The sequence below is a fragment of the Platalea leucorodia genome (assembly GCF_965183815.1).
Source record: "Platalea leucorodia genome assembly, chromosome: 3".
NCBI classification, from domain to species: Eukaryota; Metazoa; Chordata; class Aves; order Pelecaniformes; family Threskiornithidae; genus Platalea; species Platalea leucorodia.
The window spans coordinates 34,830,764-34,856,258 of NC_138825.1; the positions used below are offsets into that span (position 1 = coordinate 34,830,764).

The 25,495-nt window shown below is 35.3% G+C and overlaps 1 protein-coding gene across 1 annotated transcript in view; it reads right to left on the reverse strand.

Moving 5' to 3' along the window:
* The window catches only part of DNAH8 (dynein axonemal heavy chain 8), a gene marked incomplete at its 3' end in the record, with an annotated part of 145,633 nt that overhangs the window by 86,092 nt on the left and 34,046 nt on the right, over window positions 1-25,495 (reverse strand). Inside the window, exons 24-40 of the mRNA XM_082307343.1 lie at window positions 25,096-25,195; window positions 22,308-22,503; window positions 20,078-20,274; window positions 18,325-18,451; window positions 15,877-16,112; window positions 12,386-12,490; window positions 11,238-11,351; window positions 10,601-10,663; window positions 9,853-9,953; window positions 8,732-8,869; window positions 5,471-5,711; window positions 4,252-4,451; window positions 2,596-2,749; window positions 2,328-2,491; window positions 2,079-2,181; window positions 1,333-1,437; window positions 863-1,024 (exon numbers count right to left, since the gene is read on the reverse strand). Of these exons, the coding sequence (XP_082163469.1) occupies window positions 863-1,024; window positions 1,333-1,437; window positions 2,079-2,181; window positions 2,328-2,491; window positions 2,596-2,749; window positions 4,252-4,451; window positions 5,471-5,711; window positions 8,732-8,869; window positions 9,853-9,953; window positions 10,601-10,663; window positions 11,238-11,351; window positions 12,386-12,490; window positions 15,877-16,112; window positions 18,325-18,451; window positions 20,078-20,274; window positions 22,308-22,503; window positions 25,096-25,195 (2,506 nt within the window). The remainder of the gene's footprint in view (window positions 1-862; window positions 1,025-1,332; window positions 1,438-2,078; window positions 2,182-2,327; window positions 2,492-2,595; window positions 2,750-4,251; window positions 4,452-5,470; window positions 5,712-8,731; window positions 8,870-9,852; window positions 9,954-10,600; window positions 10,664-11,237; window positions 11,352-12,385; window positions 12,491-15,876; window positions 16,113-18,324; window positions 18,452-20,077; window positions 20,275-22,307; window positions 22,504-25,095; window positions 25,196-25,495) is intronic.

Below are 25,495 nucleotides of genomic sequence, written 5' to 3' on the forward strand. Positions count from 1 at the left end.
AATTCTTTGAACATAAAAACATTTGGATTAGCAAGACATGGGAAAGAAGATCTTTGCAGATGGTAATAAAGCCACTTCAAAATGCCTGAGATGCAAACAAGACAGACAGTCCTTATCCGTTTAAAGCAAAGTAGCACACTTTTTAAAATTAATACTGCTGAGATAATACATAATTATGTCATAAATACGGCTTTAAGATAATTTTATTAAATATTTAAGTGTACTGATTTTTTTTAAATTAGCAATATATTGGCCAGTTTTAATATTTGCAGAATTTCTATTAAAAAATTACACCCAGCACTGTACTGATTAGCAAATTACAGAGTCAGAATTTGTACAGGACGGGAAAGAATTCATTACTTGTTAATGAAATTTATGAATTATCAGTAAGATGGAGGAGTCCCTAGGCAAACAAGAATCCTTCAAGACAGGCTTCTACTAGGACTGCATTATCATGGTGACAAACATATGAACTATGAGGTAAACCTTGTAAATGGTGAGATAAATAATCATAATCATAGCTCTTGCAGTCTTAAATTATGAGAGAGAAATCAATCTGCACATGAAATTTTATTTGCATCTGAAAGGGGTTCAATATCCATCACAGAAAATATAAGCTCTACTTTATATTCTCCAAGAGAAGAAAGAAGTCATTTTAAAGTAAATTATAAGAAAAATATTATGCTATATATAGGGTACCAAAATTGAAGTCATTAAGGATTCCCTTCTACTGAGTAGATCCATATCCTTGTTCCCTCTATGAAAACTTCCTCATATAGACAATCCCGTATGCTCTTTACATCCCACCTCCCTCACCACACGACCCAGAGTGCACACACAAATCCACATCCTCTAATCTCACCTGTGCTGGGAAGTGATTAAGAAAATTCAGCAACTGATATCCTGGGTCACTAATTTGGTAATATGCTGCCCTAATTATGCCATGCAATGAAATCTGCTGCACACGCAATAAATCCTGCAACCAAAGTTCCACTGGTCCTTTTGCAATCACTGGAGTGTCCAACTGAAAAATTAATAAAAGTAAGAGGTACAAAATAGCACATAGTTACCAAACTCTGGTTCAAGAATGTTAGTTACCAAATAGTTACTAAATTTCTATTCAAGACAACTACAGATTTAATTTCAATAAACATACTAGAAATTTATTTAATGAAGACATACTATAGTTTTGTTACACTAATCGTTGAAATGTTCATTTGTAATTAAAAATAATTCAATTTAATATATACTTATATGTTCAGTAATAGAAAGATTTATCTATTAACAACATTTCGGGGGGGGGGGGGGGAGGGAAGAAATTCAAAGAATTACTGGAATTTTTTCTCCTTCTCTTGATATAACTGCCAGTATGCGATCATAATCCTTTGGGTGAAATTCTACTTCATTTATATTGTCAGATATGGAAGGCAGATGTGGCTGTAAGGATAATTCAGAAGTCATTCAATGTAAATATATAACATTAGCAAACAGAAAAAAATCTCAAGATCTCAAGTAAGGTTATCCCGCAAAGGTTCATCTGAATCGACAGATGAATTTCAGGCCATCTGTAGGTAATAAATACAGAAATGACTGTGTGGAATTTTATCTCCATTTGCTGGGTTTTTACAGTTTCCAGAGGTGACCTAGCAGAATAGAGATCAGGTATTGTGTGAAATCTTATCTCAAGCAACCCTCAGTAACAATCCAGACTAGTTGGACTATAAACCTTCAGTAACAATGCAGATTAGCTGGATGAATTTTGCAATATGCAAAGCAGGAAAGTCTCACAGGGTTCCTTCTGTGAGTTTAGTTGTGAAAGGAACCACCAGCAAACCACTTAATGGGACCACATTCTAGTGTTCTGAATTCTGAAGATTTTTTTTAATTACAGATAGCTATTTCATATTTTGTTAAAGACTAAAGAGCAAGAAACAAAATTTTTTCTCAAGCAAAATTTATAAGAAGAAAATGGTTACATTTTTATAAGAAGAAAATGGTTACATTTTAATATATTAAATGATTTTCCATACTCTAATTTTTTTTTTGTTATAAGCAGAAAAAAATCACTAAGGTTGTACCTGAATTGTATGAGAATCACTTGCTTGTCCAAGAATTTCAAGAAGGGCAGGATCAGAAACAAAAAAGAATCTAGGAAACAGTAGTCTTTTCTTCTCTAAGTATCTTTAAAATTGAACAAGATTTTTATTAGAATATTTCAGCTCTTCAATTTTTTGCTCATAAGAGTGAAAGTAAGACTGAAATACTATTAATATTTCATATAAACTATTTACAAAATAATAATGCATTAAAAATCAAAGAATTCATACCCTGTAAGTGATTTCTGACATACTTCCAACTGTTCATGTAAATGAGGGAGAAGTTGCCCCATAGTCTCATCTCCAACACAGCAGTTAATTACATTTGGGTTTTCATGAGCTCGTTGCATTATTCTTATCCATGATTTGTCAATATTCTGAAAACGCTTTGCTTCCTATATATGGCAAAAATGTAAGTACTTTCACAGCATAATCTGTTGGAAATTATTACACAGATAGCTTTTAATACACAGTAATAGGCAAGCATTGTCAAGTTTACCTGGGGTAACTGTTTTGCGATATCTCCCCCTACAAAAACAGCTTCAAGATAAATCCAGAGGTTCTGCACAACCAGCCATTCTTCAATTATGTCTGTAGAGCCGCTTAGTTTAGAAATCCAGCTCTGAATTTCTTTTTTAAATGGTGTATTGTATCTAAAAAAGGATGAGAAGTAGAAATTATTTGATTCTAAATAAAGCTATTATAAAATAAATACTTACAACGGTGAAAAAACAAACAAACAAACAAACAACACTTGTTTCACTGTATTGGGTTTGCGTGGCAAGGTTTTGGTTGTGGGAGGGCTACAGGGGTGGCTTCTGTGAGAAGCTGCTAGAAGCTTCCCCCATGTCCGACAGAGCCAATGCCAGCCGGCTCCAAGATGGACCCGCTGCTGGCCAAGGCTGAGCCCATCAGCAACGGTGGTAGCACCTCTGGGATAACATATTTAAGAAGGGGACAAAGTTACACGACAGCAATTGCAGCCAGAGAGAGGAGTGAGAATATATGAGAGGAACAACCCTGCAGACACCAAGGTCAGTGAAGAAGGAGGGGGAGGAGGTGCTCCAGGCACTGGAGCAGAGATTCCCCTGAAGCCCATGGTGAAGACCATGGTGAGGCAGGCTGTCCCCCTGCAGCCCATGGGGGTTAACGCTGGAGCAGATATCCACCTGCAGCCTGTGGAGGACCCCACGCCAGAGCAGGTGGATGCCCGAAGCAGGCTGTAACCCTGTGGGAAGCCCATGCTGGAGCAGGCTCCTGGCAGGACCTGTGGACCCGTGGAGAGAGGAGCCCACGCTGGATCAGGTTTGTTGGCAGGACTTGTGACCCTGCAGGGGACCCACGGTGGAGCAGTCTGTTCCTGAAGGACTGCACCCCATGGAAGGGACCCATGCTGGGGCAGTTTGTGTAGAACTGCAGCCCATGGGAAGGACTCACGTTGGAGAAGTTTGTGGAGGACTGTCTCCCATGGAAGGGACCCTACGCTGGAGCAGGGGAAGAGTGTGAGGAGTCCTCCCCTGAGGAGGAAGGAGCAGCAGAAACAACGTGTGATGAACTGACCACAACCCCCATTCCCTGTCCACCTGCACCGCTTCGGGGGGAGGAGGTAGAGAAAACTGGGAGTGAAGTTGAGCCCGGGAAGAAGGGAGGAGGTACATGTTTTAAGATTTAGTTTTTATTTTCTCATTACCTTACTGTGATTTGATTGGTAATAAATTAAACTAATTTCCCCAAGTTGAGTCTGTTTTGCCCATGACAGTAATTGGTGAATGATCTCTCCCTGCCCTTATCTCGACCCACAAGGCTTTCATTATATTTTCTCTCCTCTGTCCAGTTGAGGAGGGTGGAGTGATAGAGCGGCTTGGTGGGCACCTGGCGTCCAGCCAGGGTCAACCCACCACATTCACTTAGAGCAAGAAGAATCTTGTGGAAAGTTTCTACCAGCTTGATTACATTCAAATATATTGAGACAATAGTTTGCTACTAATACATTAAAGCCTTCCACTTGAGGAAGTTTTTCGGTAGACATCGTAACATTCTTTTCCATTAAAAAATAATATTCCATTCAAATTCACCGCTGCTTTAGCCTGATAATAGGACAGTTCTTATCTCAGTGTGTTTCTGAAAATACCATACACAATCAATCTAAAAATACCTATTGGTCAGTAAAGAGCCAAGAATCATTAAACTGTCCTCCATCAACATTATAATTTCTGATGATTCAGTTCCCTTTAACAGTAACTCTCCTCTCCCTTTGAATGATGAAAAGCTCAGAATTTGGCTTCCCCAAATGTCAGCTATTTGAGATAGTTTGGCTTCTATATCCTTTTCCTTTGTAGCAGATATGCATATATCCTGCAAAGAAAGAACCATTTTTTAGAGTCTTCATTCTTCAGAAAAGAAATCTTCCCTGATATTAGACATCTAGTAATAGAATATTTAAAAACACTATATGAAATTTTATAAAATAGTATAGAAATGTGTCACACAAATGCAGAGATCACATGACTAATTTTACTCACTCAAATGACATGTATGGATAACCTAAAAGTGCACACTTGGAAATGCATGGACATACCATTTCTGTAGCTTCACATCTTGTTATTACTGCGTAACAAGATTTCTGAATCACCATTTCTACAAGACTTAGGGTAGTAATATGGACTCATCACCAGATGAACTCTCAATCTTATCACATTTCAATTTACAGAATCACAGAATCTAAGAATAGTTTAAGTTGAAAAGGTCATCAAGTCCAATATTCTATTCAAATTGGAGGATAATTCAAAATTAAGCAGATCACCTTGGAATGCTTCCATATAAATCAAGTATGAATACAACAATAGCTTTTGCATGCATATTTACCCTATAAAACTTGCAAACCCCACTGAAAGTTTTTTCAGGTTATGTGGGGGATCTTTTGAAATTCTATAGTTCAGAAGAAGCCATAAAGATCTAGAAAAGTATTCATGTTAAATATTAATAAGCATGGAGCCTTCCTCTAAAATTTCTGATCTATTTACAAATCTTTAAAGAGTTAAAAAATTAGGTGACAATCATAATTTGAAGTTTTGTTTGTTTTTTTTCCTGTTTAAAGAGAGCTTAGAAAATCATAGAAAATAGGGCCAGGAAGAATGTGAAGAGATTATCTAGAAACAAGTGTCAAAAGATTCCAGCTGCTACGTCTGTCTTTGTTCATATGGACAAGAACTTCTAAATAAAATATAAATTATGTTAAACTAGTGTGGTCTGATTGAGATTCAAGTACTTTAACAAAGTAAAAAATATTTTTAAAAAAGGTGATCATTTTATAAGTAATCATATTTTTGCTGACAATATATAATGAACAAGGAGGAAAAAATGCATGTACCTACTTCAATATCATCTTTATGTTTAAGAATTGGTGCTTCCATGATGTTTCGAAGGCAAAAGGAATCAGATTCTATATCAAACTGATGTCCTGTTGTTTCAGCAATACGATTCCAGTGTCTCTGCTTCATTGCTTTGTCGGTCATCATTTCCAACAAAGGACAAGACTCACTAAAATCATCAATTTTTTTCTTGAGATCTAAAAATGCTTGCCAGTGTTGCACTCCTTTAGGTAGTCTACGGCACCTGCAGTTGTATTAAATTGATACAGTAGTAAATGTCTCTTTTGTCAAAATAGGAATTGTTTAAACATTTTGAAAACAGCCAAGGAGATTTGAATTAGATTTTATCGAGGCCAACATTTTCTATGTAAAATTCCAATTTGTGTCAATTAGTCTACCTTTTTAGGAAAAACTAATGCAAATGCCCTACTAACAAATCGTAATATTAAACAGTTTTAACCACTCATATGTTCTTTGCAAATAAACAGAAATATTGCAGTTTGCATTAAAACATAGCTTATCTGCTGCTTATCATCACAAACTCTCGCAAACCAAAAACAATGCAAAAAGCGTTAAACGTCACATATGTAATCCTTGTACAAATATAATATTTACTTCAATTTACAATACCAGTAATACACATGGCACATATTAACACACCACTTTGGAGACAGATGTGAAAATTAGAAAGATATGACCACCTTCTCTTCTACTTTTGGTTAGTGTTCCTGAAACTATTCACTAAGAAAATGAAAATTATATACTTCTAATGCGGAAAACCCCCAGTAAAACAGTTAAATGAATATTCACCTCTTTGACCAAAATTTACAGAGCCTACATGCTAAGAATTAAGCAGTTGACCCACCACAGGAATGTCCTGATGTAAACGACAAAATATATCTTCAGCAGGAAAAGCCTGGATCATACTTCCCTTGGTTTTGCATCCTTTGTCACTTATCTCCCTACCTCCCACTGATATAATTTCGTATTTTCTGTACTTGGTTACAATACAGCAGTCTGTGTTTGGTTTAGAGCTATGTTGGAGTTCTGTGGTTGCCAGTACGTTCATGTTGATTATCTCCCTGGTCACTGTCAAACAGAATGTTTAATACCTGTCTGCCTTTCCCTGAGGGGAAAAAGTATTTTGTGTCTGGTTTTGGACTACTGTGAAGTTTTGACTTTTATAGAACTCATAGGCACTTCAGGTTATTTTGTGGGAAATCTACCTTGTTGAAAGTTTAAACTAGCGAATAGACAAAAAAAAAAAAAAAAAAAAAAAAAGTATTCAAGGATGCTAAAAAATAGGAGCACAGACATGGTCAGACAGTGACATCACAGATCACCTTTTTCCTTAGAAAACCAGGCAAAACATCTGAGTATTTTATACATTTCTCTGTTTGCAGCCAGTCTTTTCATTCAGTAGTAAAGAGTTAATGTCAGATTCAGTGATTTGGGACACAGGAATCAGATACAGCAAAGAGGCAGATTTTGAACAACATGCTGCAGGTTCCAGAGCTGGGAGCCCAGTTATCTTTATTGAGCCTTGTGAACCAGGAGATACTGTTTTACACGAAGACAAGATACTGCCAATTAGGTGTCTGTCAATATCTTTCTTCTTTGAGAGACTCTTAATCCCTGAAATTCTAACAGCATATGTAACCTCAAATTTGGGAAAGAAAAATACTCTTTGGCACATATTTCCTTGAAAGGTTATTAGTCTCTGGCTAATGTTTCCCACTTAGAAATTCAGAAATAGTGCAAATCTAAGACCCAACCTTCAACTCTGACTGTCAAAAGTGCAATTTCAAAGCTATGGAAATTCTTCACTTACCGATTTTATGCCTTATAATGATATATTTGATATATCAGTTAACCTTCAGGAAAACATATATTTACTAGACTATCAAGACACCCTGGACTAGAAGCCAATAACAACAACAAAAAATATTCTACTAAAAAATTCCATATTCTGTAGTACAGATCCTCTCCCCCTAGTTTAGGAAGGTTATGCTACTATTTTTTGGTTACCTGAACCCATCAGTGTGATAAGCTCTGAAAAACCGTCAAAGTAATGCCAAGAGGTAAGATATGTTGACAAAATGGAGAATGGAAGGAAATGATGGGTAAATAGGTGGGGTGTGTACTTAACAGTTCTTACTTAACAGAAAGAACTATTTATACTGAAGGTTTTTCTCTTCACCGCAGTTACAAAAGTAATTGCCTTTTTATACACTTCTATTTGAACGACCTCAAACAAATGTCAATTTCAGAGAGTAATGTAATTTAGCTCTTGTGGAGCTCTCTATTTCAGCAATTAGATTTTAACATTATCTAAGATTGATTTAAAGCTGTTTCAATAGGTCTGCACTGCTCTATAACTGTAGTATAGCTATACTCTAAAATACCACATAGTGGCACAAGCATGAATGTACATACATCAATTAGTCATGCCTTTATTTTGGAAATTAATAATAAAAGATTCTGGAATATTGTTCTAATAGGAGGACTAGGGGCACAAAAAAAAAATGCCAAGAAAGCTGGCATTGTTTTAGGATGGAGATTGCCAAACTTATAACAGGACTCTGTTAGGTAGCAGGAAAGCTGGGGACTGCACTCAATGATGCAGTTATTCTGTTGTAAAATAATCCTTGTCCTAGTCTTTTATATTACATTTTTTCCAAAAATAATATATGTACTTTTGAAAATATTAAAAATAAAGTTAAAAGGTTAGAAAATACTTCTGAATCAAACTAATTCCGTCTAATCCTCTCAACAGTGTCAAAACCATTTTAAGCTTTCAGCATTACTGCAATATTTGTAACTTTTTTACAAACCCATAAATAATAAATAAATAATAAAATAATGAAAAAATAAAATATAAAAGCAAAAATAATAAAATAAAATATTCTAAAAAACTCAGACATGTTATTCTTGTATTCAGGACTTAAAATCAATGGGCTAATCCTCCTAGTTGAAGAACTTAGCTTTTACAAATAAACTTTCAGCTCTCCTAACCTCTTGGTTGGTTTAGCTAAGGAGATGGACTCTTCAACTGATCGTATACCCTTCAATCATCAAAACTATAGGTAAAAGGCTGATTAACTGAAAGTATAGTGTTATTCCACTGTTCCTTGAAGAATCTTATTACTTTTTGATAAACCTTATTCATGGAAGTTTTGTATTTAAATATATCAAATAGCTTTATTGAAGTCACCTAAATCTTAATGCAATTAACATCAGTTATAATTTGTATTATGAACATACCTGTTTTGAAAATCCAGAAGTTGAGCATTAATTTTTTCAATATCTACATCTGTCCAAAGTATCTCATTATAACCATTGATATTGTTTATTACAGTATCATATAATCCATACAATTTCTGAAGCAAGCCTAACTCCTTCCTGGGAAAAAATAATAATTGTACCAGTAATTTCAATCAGCTATTTGGATATCTCAGAGTAGTTAAATACATACTATATGTAATATTACTACAAAAAATGAGGTAGATCAATTAGATTATGTTTCTTCATATAGAAAAGAACACTTCATGAATAAAATCCACAAAAAAGGAGCAGATAGTTGGTACTAAGGTCCTGATATCCACACTAAACATATTTGGGAGAAGTTTTGCTTTAGTCTAGTTCTCTAAAACTTTCATCCATCCAAGAAGAACCTAGCTTATGTACCCTGAGCTGGCTCTGCAGTGCAAAGCAGACCATGGCAAGTGGCGACAATTAGCTGATTTACTTTGGAAGCACTCTTTGAATCCAAACTAAAACGCTGATCTAAAAACAGCCAGAAATGGTCAGATCCTCATCTGCTATGAATCATCATCAAACCACAGAAATGGCTGGTGCAGAAGCTTTAGAATCTGATTCTCATTTGTACAGCTGCTCAAAAAATTCAGACTTTCATGAAAGCTCTAGTTACATTTTTCATATATGATGATATACTGACCTTTCCTTGCCTTTTCCTTGGTCGCTTTTTGTACCATATCTTAATACATAATACTATATTTACTCATCTACTTATATATAAGTATTTATATATATATTTATATTTACTCATCTACTTTTATATATAAGTATTTATATATATTTCTAGGACATGGTATTCTGCTCCTTTATATAGTATTTACATGTAGTAAAATAATCTGGTATGGTTCTGTTACCATAATAAATCAATACAATTATTTTTATTGGGAAGTTCATTAGACCTCTAAAATTTTCTTCTTTTTTTTTTTTCTCCCCTTTTTTTTTTTTTTTCTTTTTTTAATTTAGGGCAATGGAAACTTTCCATATTGTAATATTTCCCTCTTTGGTGTACACTAAGCCTTTCTGACATACTTAATAAACACCTAAGACAGTTGTATTTCCACAGTTACCTGACTTTATGCAAAACTTCATAGTCTGTGACAGGCAATCCAAACAACTGTTCACCAGATGAGTATGTGATAAACTTTCTCCACAGCTCATCAAAGTTAGCCTGATAAAATTAGGATTCATACAGACAAAAAGGAAAATATATTTATAATATAAGTTTTAATTTACTTACTGCTTATCACAAACTTTGAATTTACTTTTTACAGAGTCTATACAATATGTAAGACACTGACAAAAGTCCTGTTGAAAAAAATCTTCAGGTTACTATAACTTGCAGAGAAAAGAAGAAGGATTAAAAATAGATTAAAAACTAGTTATGGACCCATGAACTAAGGTTCATAACAAACAAATATCGAGTTGAAAGACAATTATCTCATGGAAAATGTGTTCTTTAAAAGATTAAAAGATTGGCTCATGTGACTGATATGTAACTTGGCTTCTCTTCAGTCATTATTGAGTTGTTGTACTTGACTCCTCCTTCTTCTACTGTTTTTATTACTTCAAGTTGATAATTTCTGCTCACAAAACGTCAAGAGTGAAGCAGGGTTACACATCAATCAATCAATCCTTCCACATTAAGGAAAACATTGCCTGATAGAAAGTAAAGTATAGATAACATAATACCACACAGAATATCCACCAAGACACATTTACCAAAGATTGTAAATGTGTCTTTTTCTACACTTGTTTTGATAAGCAATAGCAGATCTAATTTTAATTATTTGGAAACTCAACAGTTTATTTCCTTACCTGAAAGATCTGTAGCCTGTTACTGGCTTCCTGAGGTGGAATATTTGGAACCATAGGTCCTTCCTTTCAAACAAGCAGTTAACAAAATTGACTATTAATTCTCAAAGTGACTGAAGACCACTGTATATTTACAGGTCATCACAAAATGCGTATTTTTTTTGGTAGTCAAAATCCAATCAACTTACGTATCTTGGTAATGCAACAGTTACAATGGTAAATCTAAGAAAAGATAACTTTTATGAAATTGAAAATTCTTTAGCTTAATTAAACTGAATAGGACTAGACTTTCATTTTTCATATTTTGTTCTTTTGATGAAAAAATACCCAGTGAGTGGCCTGAGACTGTCTTTTTTAATGCTGATGTGTAAGCAAAGATGACACAACATGTGCTATAATTTCTAAATTAAGATTTCATGGCAAGTTGTACCACCAGGGATTCTTTTCTTTCCTTAGAGAGTTGTGTGCACTGCTATTTCTTCATACTGAAAAGTTTGACCTACAATGATGACTGCTTAGCAACCGTGGCATCAAACACTCAGTAGTTCAGCAGAATAAAATTCTGCCACCCAACTGGTGCAAGCCAAAAATATTGAAAAACTAAGTACAAGTCTTACAGGTAACTACTAAATTCATTTACCGTTTCATATGACATTTCAAAGTTTGACACATCCTCCTGAAAAACTGCAACTGATTCTAGCAAATTACTCTTAAATTTGGGCTGAACTTGAACCAACTCATCTTGAACTCTGTTCTGACATACAAAAGATTAAAATCAAAGTTATTTCTTTAAAAATCAGGAACAGATATTTGGGTTATATATAAACCAAAATTATAAATAAAAAGTATTAAAATTCTGAACAAAAATTAATTATTTGAAGCTAAATAGATTTTTTTTCCTTTTATGGTGCTATATGTTCAATTTTTCATACAAAAAGTGGAGAGAAAAAAGAAAGAACCAAAAACCATAACAAAATCTCCACTCCACCTTTAAGTGAACATGTTCCATTTCAAGGGGGTGGGGGAACAAAAGGACACAGAAAAGGGGAAAAAAAAAGATCCTATTCTCTTCCTTCCTTCCCTCCCCCTAAAAAAAAAAAATCTCAAAACCCAAAGTGTTAGGGTCCTCTTCCTCATGGATGGCTCAGCCTTCTCTTTAACAACTTTCTTATTCTTTGTTCAAAAGCTTGAGAAAAAGAACCATAAAATGCAAATGTAAAATATAGTCTTGAGTTCTTTTAGCCCTTTTCAGAGTGATTAATCTGTGGGACAGGATCTAACTTTATTGTTCCGACAAAATATCTACATATTTCCATCTAACCTTCTACACCACAGAAAATTGTTAATAAACATTGACCTTTTGAGGGTCCTAAGCCATAAAGGTAAATGTGCAATCACCACTTAGGGGTAAGGGCACGGGCAGAGCATGTACTTCTTAAAAACAAGTAATCTAAGGGTAGTAATTTTCCTGATTGGACATGAATGACACAACTGTAATGACAAACTGGAAATGAAGGAGAGCAGAAAGAGCAGAGAGACATAATAAATTTCTCATTTTCTTGTAGGCTTTAAGCATATATCTAAAAGCTACAATATTTAAATATTAAAGAGCTCTATAAAAATAAAATTAGAAAATGAACACACTAATCAAAGGTATAGACACTAGTGTGCAACTGAGGCCAAGATTGAGAAGAGAGAGTGGAGTGACAATTGGTCCCACACTGTCATTTACACTCAGAAAAAAGCACATGAAGACAAATGGAAAATAACATAGTTTTATATACTTACAGCTTTGGTCTGTAATTTATTGAAAGAATATCTGAGTGTATCAACCCCTTCCGATTCCTCTTTTGTAACCTCGATGTCAAATGTATTTAAAATGGCATAGGCTTCCTAGATGAAAAAATAAAACCTTTTAAGTTCATTTGCAGGAACATAGATCCAATTTCTAAGAAAGATTTTAAAGAAAATCTGTTCATGTAATTTAGGCATAAAATATTTATTCATTTTTTTTTTAAATAAGGATGATGAATGAAGAACTAGGGAACAACAGCAAAAAATATTTCTTTAAAGATGTCTTGGATGAAATACTAGAAAAAATATACAAACACAATAAATTTAGCATTGAAAATATACAAAATTTTATCATCTTAATGGTATTTTTATTCCACTGATCTACAGTTCCACCCGAATGTAGATTTTGATGATTTTTTCTTAATTCTGAATAATTATGCACAAACTACACATTTTTAAATGTTTTGCCATATCATCTATAAAATATTTATTACTATATGTTTGCCAAACTATCAAATGCCTGCATATGTCTCTGTTACAGAATGAACTTTCTTATCGCTTGTTCTCATTTGCAATTTGTTTGCATAACTTCTGCTTTATTATCCTCCTCCTACACACAGGGCATTATTTAAAAATGAAATCATTTTCGTATTCTTTAGTTTCCCAACAGGTAGGCAAAAGATTTGCTGATGAAGACAAACAGCAGTGTGCATTATGTTAGATGCTCCTTTGACCTACGACTTGTATTCTGTGCAGTTTGTGATGGCTGATAAACACAGTTGTTTATTCCATGCAGATATCTACACTTACAATTCTCTCCTGCTCACCTTCTGAGAGAGGTGTAGACTGAACCACTGAGGTTGAAAGGGGCCTCTGGAGATTGCCTAGTCCAACCCCGCCGCTCAGAGCAGGGTCACTAAATCGGGTTGCCCAGGACCATGTCCAGTCAGGTTTTGAATATCTTCAAGGATGGAGAGTCCACAACCCCTCTGGGCAATCTGTTCCAGTGTTTGAGCACCCTCAGAGTAAATTTTTATTTGGTTTAAATGGAATTTACTGTATTTCAATTCATGCCCATTGCCTCTTGTCCTGTTACTGGCTGCCACTGAGAAGAGTCTGGTTCCCTCTTCCTTCCTAGCACCCATCAGGTACTTAGGCACATTGATAAAATACCCCCTGCACCTTCCTTCTCCAGAATATTCTCAGCTCTCTCAGCCTCTCTTCATATGTCAGATTCTCCAATTGCTTAATCAGCTTCTGTTGAACTCACTCCAGTATGTCCATGTCTCTCTTGCATTGGGAAGCCCAGAACTGGACACAGCACTCCAGATAATTTTCATACCCCAGAGTAGAGGGGATCACCTCCCTTAAGCTGCTGGCAACACAACTCCTAATACAGCCCAGGATACCCTTAACCTTCTTTGCTGCAAGGGTACATTGCTGGCTCATGTTCAACTTGATGTACACCAAGAAACTCAGTTCTTTTTCTACAAAGCTACTTTCTACCCAGCCTGCAGTGGTGCCTAGGGTTATTCAACTCCTGGAGCAGGACCTGGCATCTCCCTTTGTTGAACTTCATGACGTTCCTGTGAGCCCATATCTCCATCCAGGTCCCTCTGAAAGGCAGCACAACGATCTGGTGTATCAGACACTCCTCCCAGTTTTGTGTCATCTGGAAACTTGATGAGGGTGCACTCCGCCCCATCCTCCAGGTACACAGTACCGGACCCAGTATGGACCACTGGGGTACACTGCTACTTTTTGGCCACTAACCAGATTTTGTGCCACTGATCACAATCCTTTGAGCTTGACAGTTTTGGATCCAACTCGCTGTTCACACTTCATCAGGTTGTCAATGAGGATATTATAGGAGACAGTGTCAAAAGCCTTGGTACCGTCACAATATCCACTAGTCTCCCCTTGTTCCCTAGTCATGTCATTGTAGAAGGCTATCAGGTTGGTCAGGCATGATTTTCCCTTGATAAATCCACATTGACTATGCTCAATCCCCTTCGTGTCCTACTTTTCTTTACATCAAGCCCTCTTTCCTTTAATCGCGTTCTAGTAAGAAATATAATGCCTAATCACCCCATGAACAAAGTTCTAATTAAATCCACCAAGAAAACAAGACAAAACATTGAAATTAGTGATCAGTTGCCATTGTTCTATATTCACTTCTTGATTTTATCAGCTCTCTATTCTTTCATTATTTAAGGACAGCTCATGAAAAAAAGATCTAAGTGTGACTTGTTAACATGACTAGCCCTGCTGATATTAATGGAACTCATTACATTGATATAGAAAGGGAGCAAATGTTTGCAAGCTATATAGAATATAAGTGGTTTGGGAAAGAACCTTTATCCTAGTATTCATCTTAAAGTGCGAGAAGCAGGTATAAATAAACAAGCAATGTTAGTACGTCATAATTTTGTAATATCTTTCATTTATTTATTTACAAATTTTGCATCATTTCCTACACATGTAAAACCTAGCAAATAGACAGTGCTGGACTCGGTTCCTCTTGCTTGTTTTATTTAACATCTATGGGTATGATTATCATGTCCATATCTTCAGCCTGAAGACAATCAGACTAAGAAATAACATTTAGTAGATCTGAATATTACTTTAAACATTGAAATTATTGTTCAGGTTCTTCCTTTACTTGTTTAACCTCTGCCTTTTTTGCATCACAGAACTGGTTATATTTGCCTTCAAATAGTCTCTGTACCATTCCTGGCTTACAAACCACCACATAAACTACTAAGACAAAACTAATTTTCTTAACATAAAACTAGCCAAAGTGATGACAATCCACTGAAAGTCCTTTCTGGTATCATGTTAATAAAACAGTCTTCAAGAAAGAAAATGTTACTATACAGCAACACAATTTCTTCTCCAAAAGGTGGATGAAAATGTAAAACGTGTTCTACTAAGCTGACTCAGAGTGTGATAATAAATACCAAGTATATATAAAACTTAATGAGCTTAATTTAGGTTCTTTCTCATAGGGAAAACTAAAAGAATGCTGCAAGTTTCTGACAGCATACAATGATGCGTGGCTCCATGAATATATTCTGGTTATATTTAAAGGGGTTAGATGATCAAGATGTTTGTTTATAGATACAAGAAAAGTTAGGAAAACAATTAAGGCTAATGGAAAAGCACACAGCAAAAGGGACAGTATTGCTCCTTTCTCTTGTGCTCTCATCTGCTTATTTCTGCATGTTGTCTCCTAGATTGTATTTATATTATAATTTATTTGAGAGAGAATATTTTTTTCTGTTCTGGATTCATACAGTATCTAGCAAAGTATCTAATACTGATTCATAATTTATAATAAAAATAACAACAAAAATATTACTTTGTTTCCCATCTTCAGCCTAGATCCTTCAGGACAGTAAACTTGTTTGGGTTCTCAGTTTATCTTGTGACCCCTATTATATAATATCATTTTAATCAAGATAAAAAATTAAAAGTCATCTTACTTCAATAGGTCCCAGAGTCATATCCATTTGTATTTTATTATCACGTATGATAGATAAAGCTTCCATTGCAAATCTGACATCATCTAAGTCACACAGAGGTCGAGACAATTTCTTTAAATATTCAGTTATGAATGACATCATGTCTGTCATTTTTTTTTTATATTCCTCATTTAAATAACGACAGAGGAGTATCTTCCAGGCTTTGGCTTCAGTTGCTAAAGCTATTTTCAGTGGTCCTGTTTTAAAAAAAAAAAAAAAAAAAAAAAAAAAAAAAAAAAATTATTCAATCTACATCCTAATTTTTTTCTGTAAAAAAAAAAACCATATCATCACATATAGTTCTTTAACAGCAATTAGGAAAAGCAGACAGGCATCCAATTACTGCATTTTAAAGTTTTAAGTTTCAAAACAATTTCAACTATACTTAAATGTATTTCTGTTGCTTTATTGTATATTATGATATCTGTAAAACATATTGGTAAGCTTATCTAATAGAACACAGAGAAGATGAATAAAGAAGAAAAATGCCTACTTATTAGTGTAGATTCTCAGAGAATACTTTTGCTATATATTAAACAAATGTATAAAGATCAGTGATATTTAAATGGTCTATACCCATTGAGGAAATGGTATCTTGGGATTCCAATATTGGGATTCGGAATACTTCACAACTAATACTGTAAGGTGTCACATCATATCATATGCAGTTAATATATAAACACAAACCAACACTGAAGAGACAGAAAAGCCAATCATTTGCACTCTAACTTATCAAAATAAATTAGGATTTTAATAGGCAACATTTTGTACTCTGGTGAAAGATACTAACAGCATATAACCATTCTGCTCACAAAACAAATTTTACAGCAGCTATGGTTTCTTCTTTAATAATGTGGATATTGGCATTAAAAATCTGATTCCTGAGGGCCAGGGGTAATTCAAGAAAAGTACTGTACCCTGTCCAGAAGCTAGAATATGTAAATGATAATAAACCAATTCCCAAACCTAAAGTGAGTGCAAGAAAAATACCTCCTTCCCCAGATCATAAAGACATTTAATATCCTTGTTCTTGAACCTAGAGGGCTTGGCTCCCTCTGATACAGTGGTCACAGATGAGGGAGTAGTGTGATCATTAACAAAATCCATATTCTTTTGGATACACTGCTTCTTATCACTCTTGGTCACAGAATAATAGACTGCAAGAATTTTCCAGAGTGAATTAATTGGCTCCAAAGTGGTTTCATTAATAAGAAGTTGCATCCAGGAACTGGATGAGGATATGCAGTTGGCAGTTTGACAATTTTGCTTATTCACTGAAAGCAAGCTAGGGATAACATGCCACCAAGATCCTGAAATGAACTCTAGGCATCAAATTGTGCAGCTTCTCTCTTCTCTGATGTATGAGGAAGACAAATTGTACAGGGATGATTTCTCAATCTGATAACTAATCTCTCAGAAGATGGGGGTTGCTCATTAGAAACATGGCCACACTGGTATTTGGAAAGGAATACATTTACTACCTTTCCCTAGACAGCAACCATGATAACATCTGTCACAGAAAGCGGGGGGAAACAAACAAACAAACAAACAAAAAACCCAAAAAACAAAAAAAAACAGTGGCACTGGTCCAGAGAAGACATGTCAGCTACATAATAATCTGCAAGGTGAGAGGGATAAATGCCATTGAAATCCTTGCTTCTTTGTCATAGCACAAACGGCTTAATTCTTCAGCAAGCAGTTGTCTGGAGAGAATACATTTTTCCACACCTGACTGTTCTTCAGAGTAACATGATCAATGAGTACCAAAGTTGTCAGGGCCACAGAAGGCCAGGTACTGAGGCACCATGCTGTATAGAACTGAGGGAACACATGCTGTGTGGGGGAACACATTTCAACATCAGGTCTTGATGCCAGCTTCTCTATCTTTAAAGACACTAGAGGTAGACAGGAAAACACATGATATTCTGAGAGGTGTGGATGTTAAACATGGGAATGGCTAGGCAGCCATATCTCCTGCTGAAACACTAGTAGTGAAAAAGAAGCTAATGCAGCTATGTGCTAGTCTTGCACCAATACCAAAGAAGGTGATTTATGCTTCCGATGCTCTTTATAATCACTGGCTGACCTGGTGCCAGAGAGGAGTGCCAGGGATGATCAAATCAGCGTCAACACACATTCATTAACTCTTTAGCAAGCCTCCATGATAACTTCATAGCCACAATAGAATTTAATTTCACCACTCCAAAGAGGAGACGGCAAAGGGAATGGAGGTTTTTTTCAAGTCAGATTTCTTAGAAGGGTCTGAGTGAACGCCAGCTGATCAATCAGGGAGGTCTCTTCAGTAATTTCTATTCATATTTTAAGCATTTATTTCAGAGAATAAACCAAATAACATGACTATTATATTCATTATCTTACTGTACACACAAAGATAAGAAAATGTCATACCTGTATGCAATTCAATTGGACCAAGAAGAATAATGGGTTTTAAATCTTCCATCTCTTGCTCAAGCATAGCATAGTGAAGTATTTCTTCTTTAATTTCAGTCAGAGATGGACAGCTAGCCAAAAATTCCTGTGTGTAGTTTAAAATGTCAATCAACAAATGTCCTTTTTCATATTTTTGGTAAAACAAGTGGCAACAGTTTTTCAGGAATTAATAAAAATGTATACCAATATTATACCTGGTTTTAGCCTTCTGTAGCCTTGCTAACATAGTAACATGCATGTGATGAGGTGTTCATGTTTATCAGTTTCTCTGTCAGTAACTCTCAAGCTTGTTGGTAAATTCCAATCAAATTTAACAGAGAAACAGATATCCAAGACACATTGAGTGCCTACTGGTTTTGTGAAAACAGGTGAGGAAACAGAGATCAAAAAATACATGCCTGCACTTACAGAAAGAGTACACCATTAGCCCAGTTACATGTGAAACAATCACAATAAAACACATTTTCAAAGTAGTTCCATGAGCAGAACTCAAGTGTAGGAAAGTTCTGAGATTCTGAAAAGCTGCATTTCAGAAATGTTACACAAGAGCTGTATTCAATATGCCTACATTGCATGGGCAAGTAACAAATGTTGAAAGCTGTTTCCCATTTCTGTTCTTTTGTCCGACAGTACCCAGACAGGCAGTGGAAGGGTTAGCATAATGCTAAAGAAAGAATGTAGAAACTAGGGCATGTGTGTATAAAATTTAACTGCATTATTATTGAGGCGTTGTCTGTAGCAGTATTCTTTTCTTCAGTAGTAACTAGATCAAATTAATAACATTTATTTGATTAGACTTAAAATTTTAATTAGACTAATAGTAAATTCTCGGCTTTGCATATAAAGTGGAGTTTTTTAGCCCACATAAACCACACAACTTGCATTGTGACACTCGAAAGATACCAGTGCTCCTGTAGTAAAACAAGGTGATGTGATATTCACAGATCTATGTGTATATAATGTAGTCTATTAAACAGAAAAGAATAGAAAACTCAATTAAGCCAAGGTTAGATAAAGTAGATATAGAATCCAACTTTCTTCTACTGAACCTCTAAATTCAAACTCTAAATTAAAACTCTCTTGTAGAAGGACAGTGTGAAATATTCTGAAGCAGAAGTCCCAGAGACCTCCAGTTCCTGGAAACTAACTTTTTCTTGCTATAGTAGACACTAAATTTTTCTACCACACTTGAGGATTCAACTTAGAGTTCAAACAACCAAGAATTGAATACAGGAGTCTTACTGGAATAGAGAATGCAGAACTCGCCTCTTAAAATAACTACAGGAAGGGTGGTGAATAAAAATATGTATTATGCTCAAAATAAATGCTTTCCATAGAGAAAAGTGCACAATTATCAGCACTAATCCTGTAGGAATTTCTATGGGTCATGGTATACCTCATGTCAGACTGGGGTAGTTTCTTGTGGCCTAAAATCCAGAGTTCCACAAACAAAAATTAAAACAAGGACCAGTTTATCAGTATCTAGAATGGCACAGAAGCAGGAAAACCCAAACCCCAACACAAATAATTAGGTAGCATGCTATTACTTCTGCTTAGGAAATATGCTACTATTACTACTGAAAGACAAAATAAGAATTCAGCTGTTAATATGTTTTCTACATCTCTTTCCTTGATTTTTTTCCTCAGTGTTTGATTTCAAAAGATAAGATTAATGAAGAACTGTCCTGTAGGTAATCATCATTAAAGTCACCTGAATTTTGGCATCTCTATCTTCTGTCCACAGCACCTTATATTTCTGAAAGTCCTGCAGAACTTCACTAGCTACTTCTCTTATAGAATTCACAGAAGAAGAGAGGAGCACAACTAGTTTAGAAATATCTTCATGTTCTGCAACCCCTGAGTAAAAATTTCTTAGCTTTCTGACAATCACAATATCTTCAACTCCTTCTGTAAAATAAAATTATATGTAAATGAATAAACCATTAAAAGTCTGGTTAGAGTTCTCTTCTAAACCTATGCATGCCAAGTTAAGCAATGATGCTGTTCAGTAAGGCTGAATATCCTTCTTCAAATGTCTGTCTGACTGCTTAATATGAAAGTACTAAGTGCTAGTTCAGGCCGGGCTCTATACAGCTACAGCAAATTCAATCTAGAGTGAATGTTTCCAAATGGAAAGAAAATAGTCATCTTAATTCACAAATTTCATTTTTTTCCACTGTAATTTAATTGTAACTAGAACATGACAAGGCCTCATAAACATTCTGTGTTATTTTATTTTTTTTAAAAAATCATATAATTAAAGATTTTAATTGTATAAACCCTTCAAAACAGTGTAAGTTTCTTGAACTCTAACATGCTTCAAATAAATAACTTCTTGTTATTCTATTCAGTGGTTTCAAAATAGATGTGAAACTTTGCCAAGTCACATATTAATGAGCGCACAAATAAAGTTTGTCATGTTTTGGAGCTGCACTTGTCTTACAAACTGCTAATATCATAGGCTTTTGAGTCTTGTCTGAAAGAGGATAGAACTGAATGAAGAAGAAAAAAAAAAGAAAAAATGAAAAAAGAAAATAATAAAAAACAAGAGAAAGGACAATCTAGAGATTTTCCTAAACCTCTTGCCTCCAAATATGCTTTCAAAGGCAGTTTAGACACTGGTAGCTGCTGCTCCAGTTACATTGTTGATGTTGAACCAGGGGTTCTCCTTTAAGAACTACAAGCAAGCTCAAATAGAAGGAAATTAAATGAAATTTATCATGTCCCTCCTTCATCTTTGATGAATTGCTGAGACAATGAGGGCCAATATAGACACTGATATCCCTGAGATCTAATGAGCCCCTTCTGTCATAACAATGCCTGAGCATTTTGAAGAAGATTTAAGAGAATGGAGAAGAAAAATCCACTCTTCCCACCACACATCATTGTTTCATGGGGGGATTTAATGCAACTCCAAGTTCTCTTTTAGTCTGAAGACCTTTTCAGGGATCTGGTCACTAGAAACAAAGTCTCACATTGGTCCATCCTTGCCAGTGTACTCCACAGATCTCATTGGTCAAACATGAACATACACCTGCAGGTGTTGCTGTTGAGTAGTTTAAAGGTGATGAAAATGGTTACTTGCTCATGTTACATTTTGACACAGCAGAGGAAAAGGCTATGACTGTCTGATGAGGACAGTCTCCTGCTACCCTGCTTGATGCCCATTAAAAAGGTTAAAATCATACAAAGCACATTAGTAGAAGAATAAAGTCCCAGCTCTGGACTATCAAAAAGAAAAACTTTCCAAGATGTTAAAGACTTTCCAAAGGAATCACCACAAAGATACAACTGTATTGCAGATCACTGGCTCAGCCAAGCAGCTAAGAGAACTGGATGGTAAAAATATATTTGGGCTTTTGTGGATGCTTGCAAAGCATATGGAGAGATGCTTAGAAAAAATATTAAGGAAAAAAGTATCTGACTAAAATGGATGCAGGTCTATCTACAGTCTGAATATTCACATGAACAAACACTTGAAGTGTTTTATAATCCATTCTAGGAATATAGACAGCAATTAAAAACTTTACTGAGATCTAATTATTAAACTAGCTCTTGTTCTATTTCAATATTCCAGTGAGAGCTAGTCTACAATAATTGTTTGTGGTTTCAACTATATCATTATGGCTACATTCCATAGTAAGTAGGTAAAAAGATAAATTAACAAGCTTACTTCGCCTCAAATAAAATAGGAGATTCAGAATCTAGCAATTATTCCAAGATTTTTTTACTTACTGTTTCTCAGAGTTCTAGTGCACACGTAAGCCTGAAAAGCTATTTCTCAAAAATACAGGTAATTAAATCAAAATAAACTCAACAAATCAAATCAAGATAATCCACAGTTGGCCTCTTTGAAGAAAAGTGAGCTTATTCATAAATATTTATATATGGTGTTTTTATTAAAGTAAAAATTTGAAGTAAAAAAAAAAAAAAATACTTACTTTCCCCTTTTTTGGCTATTTTTCCTGGTGATCCAAAGCCTGCTGGAGATACTTGCTGTGTGCCTGATTCTGCTCTTAAACTAGATTTTTGCAAATGTCTCTGTCCCCACTGAGCAACTCCACGACTTACTTCCAATATTAACTGAAACATGCGATTGATGGCTTGCTGTATATCGTCTAAACTAGGAACCATTACCTATTTAAAACAGTTGAAATATTGTTGAAATAAATGCAATTGATTGATTGATTGTCATTTTCTAAGACCTCAGTTTTACTCCACTCATAGTGAATTGTGGAACTTGCCCCAGAAGAGAAGATGGAAAATGTAACTTTAAGATTTTTGTCTGACTCAGAACTGCCTCTAAAGAAATGAAACATACTGGACTGACCTGCTATCTATTTGTGCAGCCATACTGTGGGCAAAATGACAAGCAAGTGTGTAAGTAGATAGATTTATTGGGTTTTTTACAATTCCTACAACATTTTAAACAGCTTTTTTATAATGACTTTTTCTAGTGTGTGGGAATACATTACAAGCCTTGTTTCCTTCATTCTAGAATCATAAAGCACTAAAAATTGCAGGCCAAGATCCTCCTCTCTGTTGCTCTTAACCACTGGATCCTAAATTCTGTGAGAGTGAGTTGTAAGAGGGATGGTCATAAAAATATGTGCAGACAGCTCATTTTAAAGATTTACAGCTATATAAGATCTCCTTCTAAGTGCTTATCTATACGTATATTCACGCTGTGGGTAACTCCAGGCAAACAAAATCACCTGGATCAAAGTGTCAAAGGTCCTTGTTGAATAAATACTGAATTTTTTTTTATCCCAACCCCCCCAAAAAAAAGCATTACCTCAAAAACTTTTGCAAGAGCACAGCGTTTAGTAAATTAATGGAACTCCATGCAGTAGCCCTGGAGATCTCAACTTATATATTTGGCAAGGATTTTGCATCATAATTCTGAGAGCAATCCAATACCCCAGTCAGAAAAGGAAGAGAACTCATATTCAACTACCAGAGTATATGATAAAAAGAACTGAAAGGAAAACAAGGATTCCTGATCTGAATCAAGAACAACTAGCAAACAGAATAGGGTTAAAACACAGGCTCTGGTCTGCCATCATCTACACTGTATAAATGCTAGTATGCTCCCTTAGCATAGTTTGGGATGATGCCAGAAAAAATTCAGACACAGTTTGGTGCATAAAAAATGACAGGGGCTATTCCTAGCACACAGTTTAAATGCAGACTCCTGGATTCAGGAAGAAAAGCATCTACTACTGTAGATACACACCATTTCAGGTCAGCTCACTTTGAGGTCAAAGAACAGCCTCTAGCCTGTTTTATTTAGTAGTATACGGACAGCCATAAAGTCCCAAACCCAAAACTTTTTGGACTGTATTGGCAGCAATAATTCTAATTGTGACTTTGTCCTGTCCTTGTTTGAAAATAATTCTATGTAGGATAAGGTGGAGTAAAGGCATATATCAGTTTCTCCAAAATACTGAGCAGGAGAAATAACCTATCTGAGAGTGATCCAGGAAAGAATAGAAAAACAGTATTTCTTGTTAAACTTAAGAAGAAAGATCAGTCTTGGGATACACTCAATCCTCAAATATAGTCCTTAGAACATCATCTTATAGCTTTCATGTGCAAGCCATTATTTTGAAATGATGAAATCATCCACAGGAGCAGTTCAGAACTGGGACATAAATTGCTTAAAAGTGACTCTGATGTTTTATAGATCAATTTCACATATTGAGCAGTTGTATGCATAAAAACAAGGATCTTGCAAAATCCTATTAGCATTAGCAAAGTGGTATTTTACCCAGCATTACTTGATTACTGCCCTGGATCAGCCAAGCATTCCAGAGGACTTGAAAGAAAGATAGATGCACTTCCCTCCGCAGTGGGCGGAGTTTGGGGCTTTATGCTTATACAGATATCAACAAGGTAAAAATTCTACACTTTGGCAGATCTTATATATCATGTGTACACACACAGTGTGAATGTACAACAGAATGCCAATATGAACACAGGTTCAATGTCAAAGGAATATCACCTTAGAACAGAACCTTTCTTTCATTATACTTTCATGAATACAAAACTTTTAATCTTTGTAAGACAATGGGATAATATTGTTACCTTCTCATATATAAAATAGAATACCATACATATTGCTGACACAGAGTTATCTTATTCTACAAAAGGAAAACAAATGCATTTATTAGTTCTTTGCAATCAAGCTGCTTTTTTGTTCTCTGCACACCAAAATCTACAGTTCTTTTACTGGTTTTGAATCTTCTCGGTTTTGTTCAGTGTTTTTCTTTCTGGTCATCTTACTTCCTATTGAGATGACTAAAGCCAAACTGAGCAAAGATAATGTTCATTATTTTTTTCAACAAAGGATTTAAATCACAGAAGGAACAAACCAGTTAAAATAAACAACAAACATGAAAGATCTATTCCAGCAATGGAACTGCTACACGTGAAGGAGAACTGTAATCATTCTCCAAAGAATGCTGATGAACAGATTGCAGTATAATTGTTGAAACACACAGGAACAATAAAAGGCCAGGTTCTGCAAGTACCACTAAGAAACCAGGAACGCTGGGACTGTGAGCACATTTCATCAGTGCTCTCAGTGCACTGAAAGGCCTAAGCAACTGTTCTCCTTTGGAATGGATGCTGGTTCAGTAGAAGTGTGCACACATCCTGCGCTGGAGCAAATGCAGAGATCACTATAAGACAGTGTATTTTACCTTAGCTATATGCCACATAACTTACTACATTGGGAATAGCAAGGTGTACTTCTGCTTGTAGAAAAGCTACCTCTTCAGATTTGCTTGGACGAACAGAAAACTTTGTTCTCCCAAATGTAGTTTTGCTGAAAATAATTTTGAAACATGTCATAAATACTTCACCATGAAAGCCCCTCAAATTATCTTAGAAATATAATCTTGAGCTAGCTTTTTTGGGCAAACCCTCATGGAGAATTTTCACATTCAGTTATGAACTACTTGACAAACTTACAGAAGCTTCTTGTTTAAAGGGTAAAAGTAACAGCCAGAGTTCATCATTCACACAAAAGTTACCTTGGATCTAGCCATTGCTTTCAGAATTTTTTATTCAGAATATTTTCTGATTCTGGATTTTAATCTCTCCGTTTAAGAATGATGGAACTCTG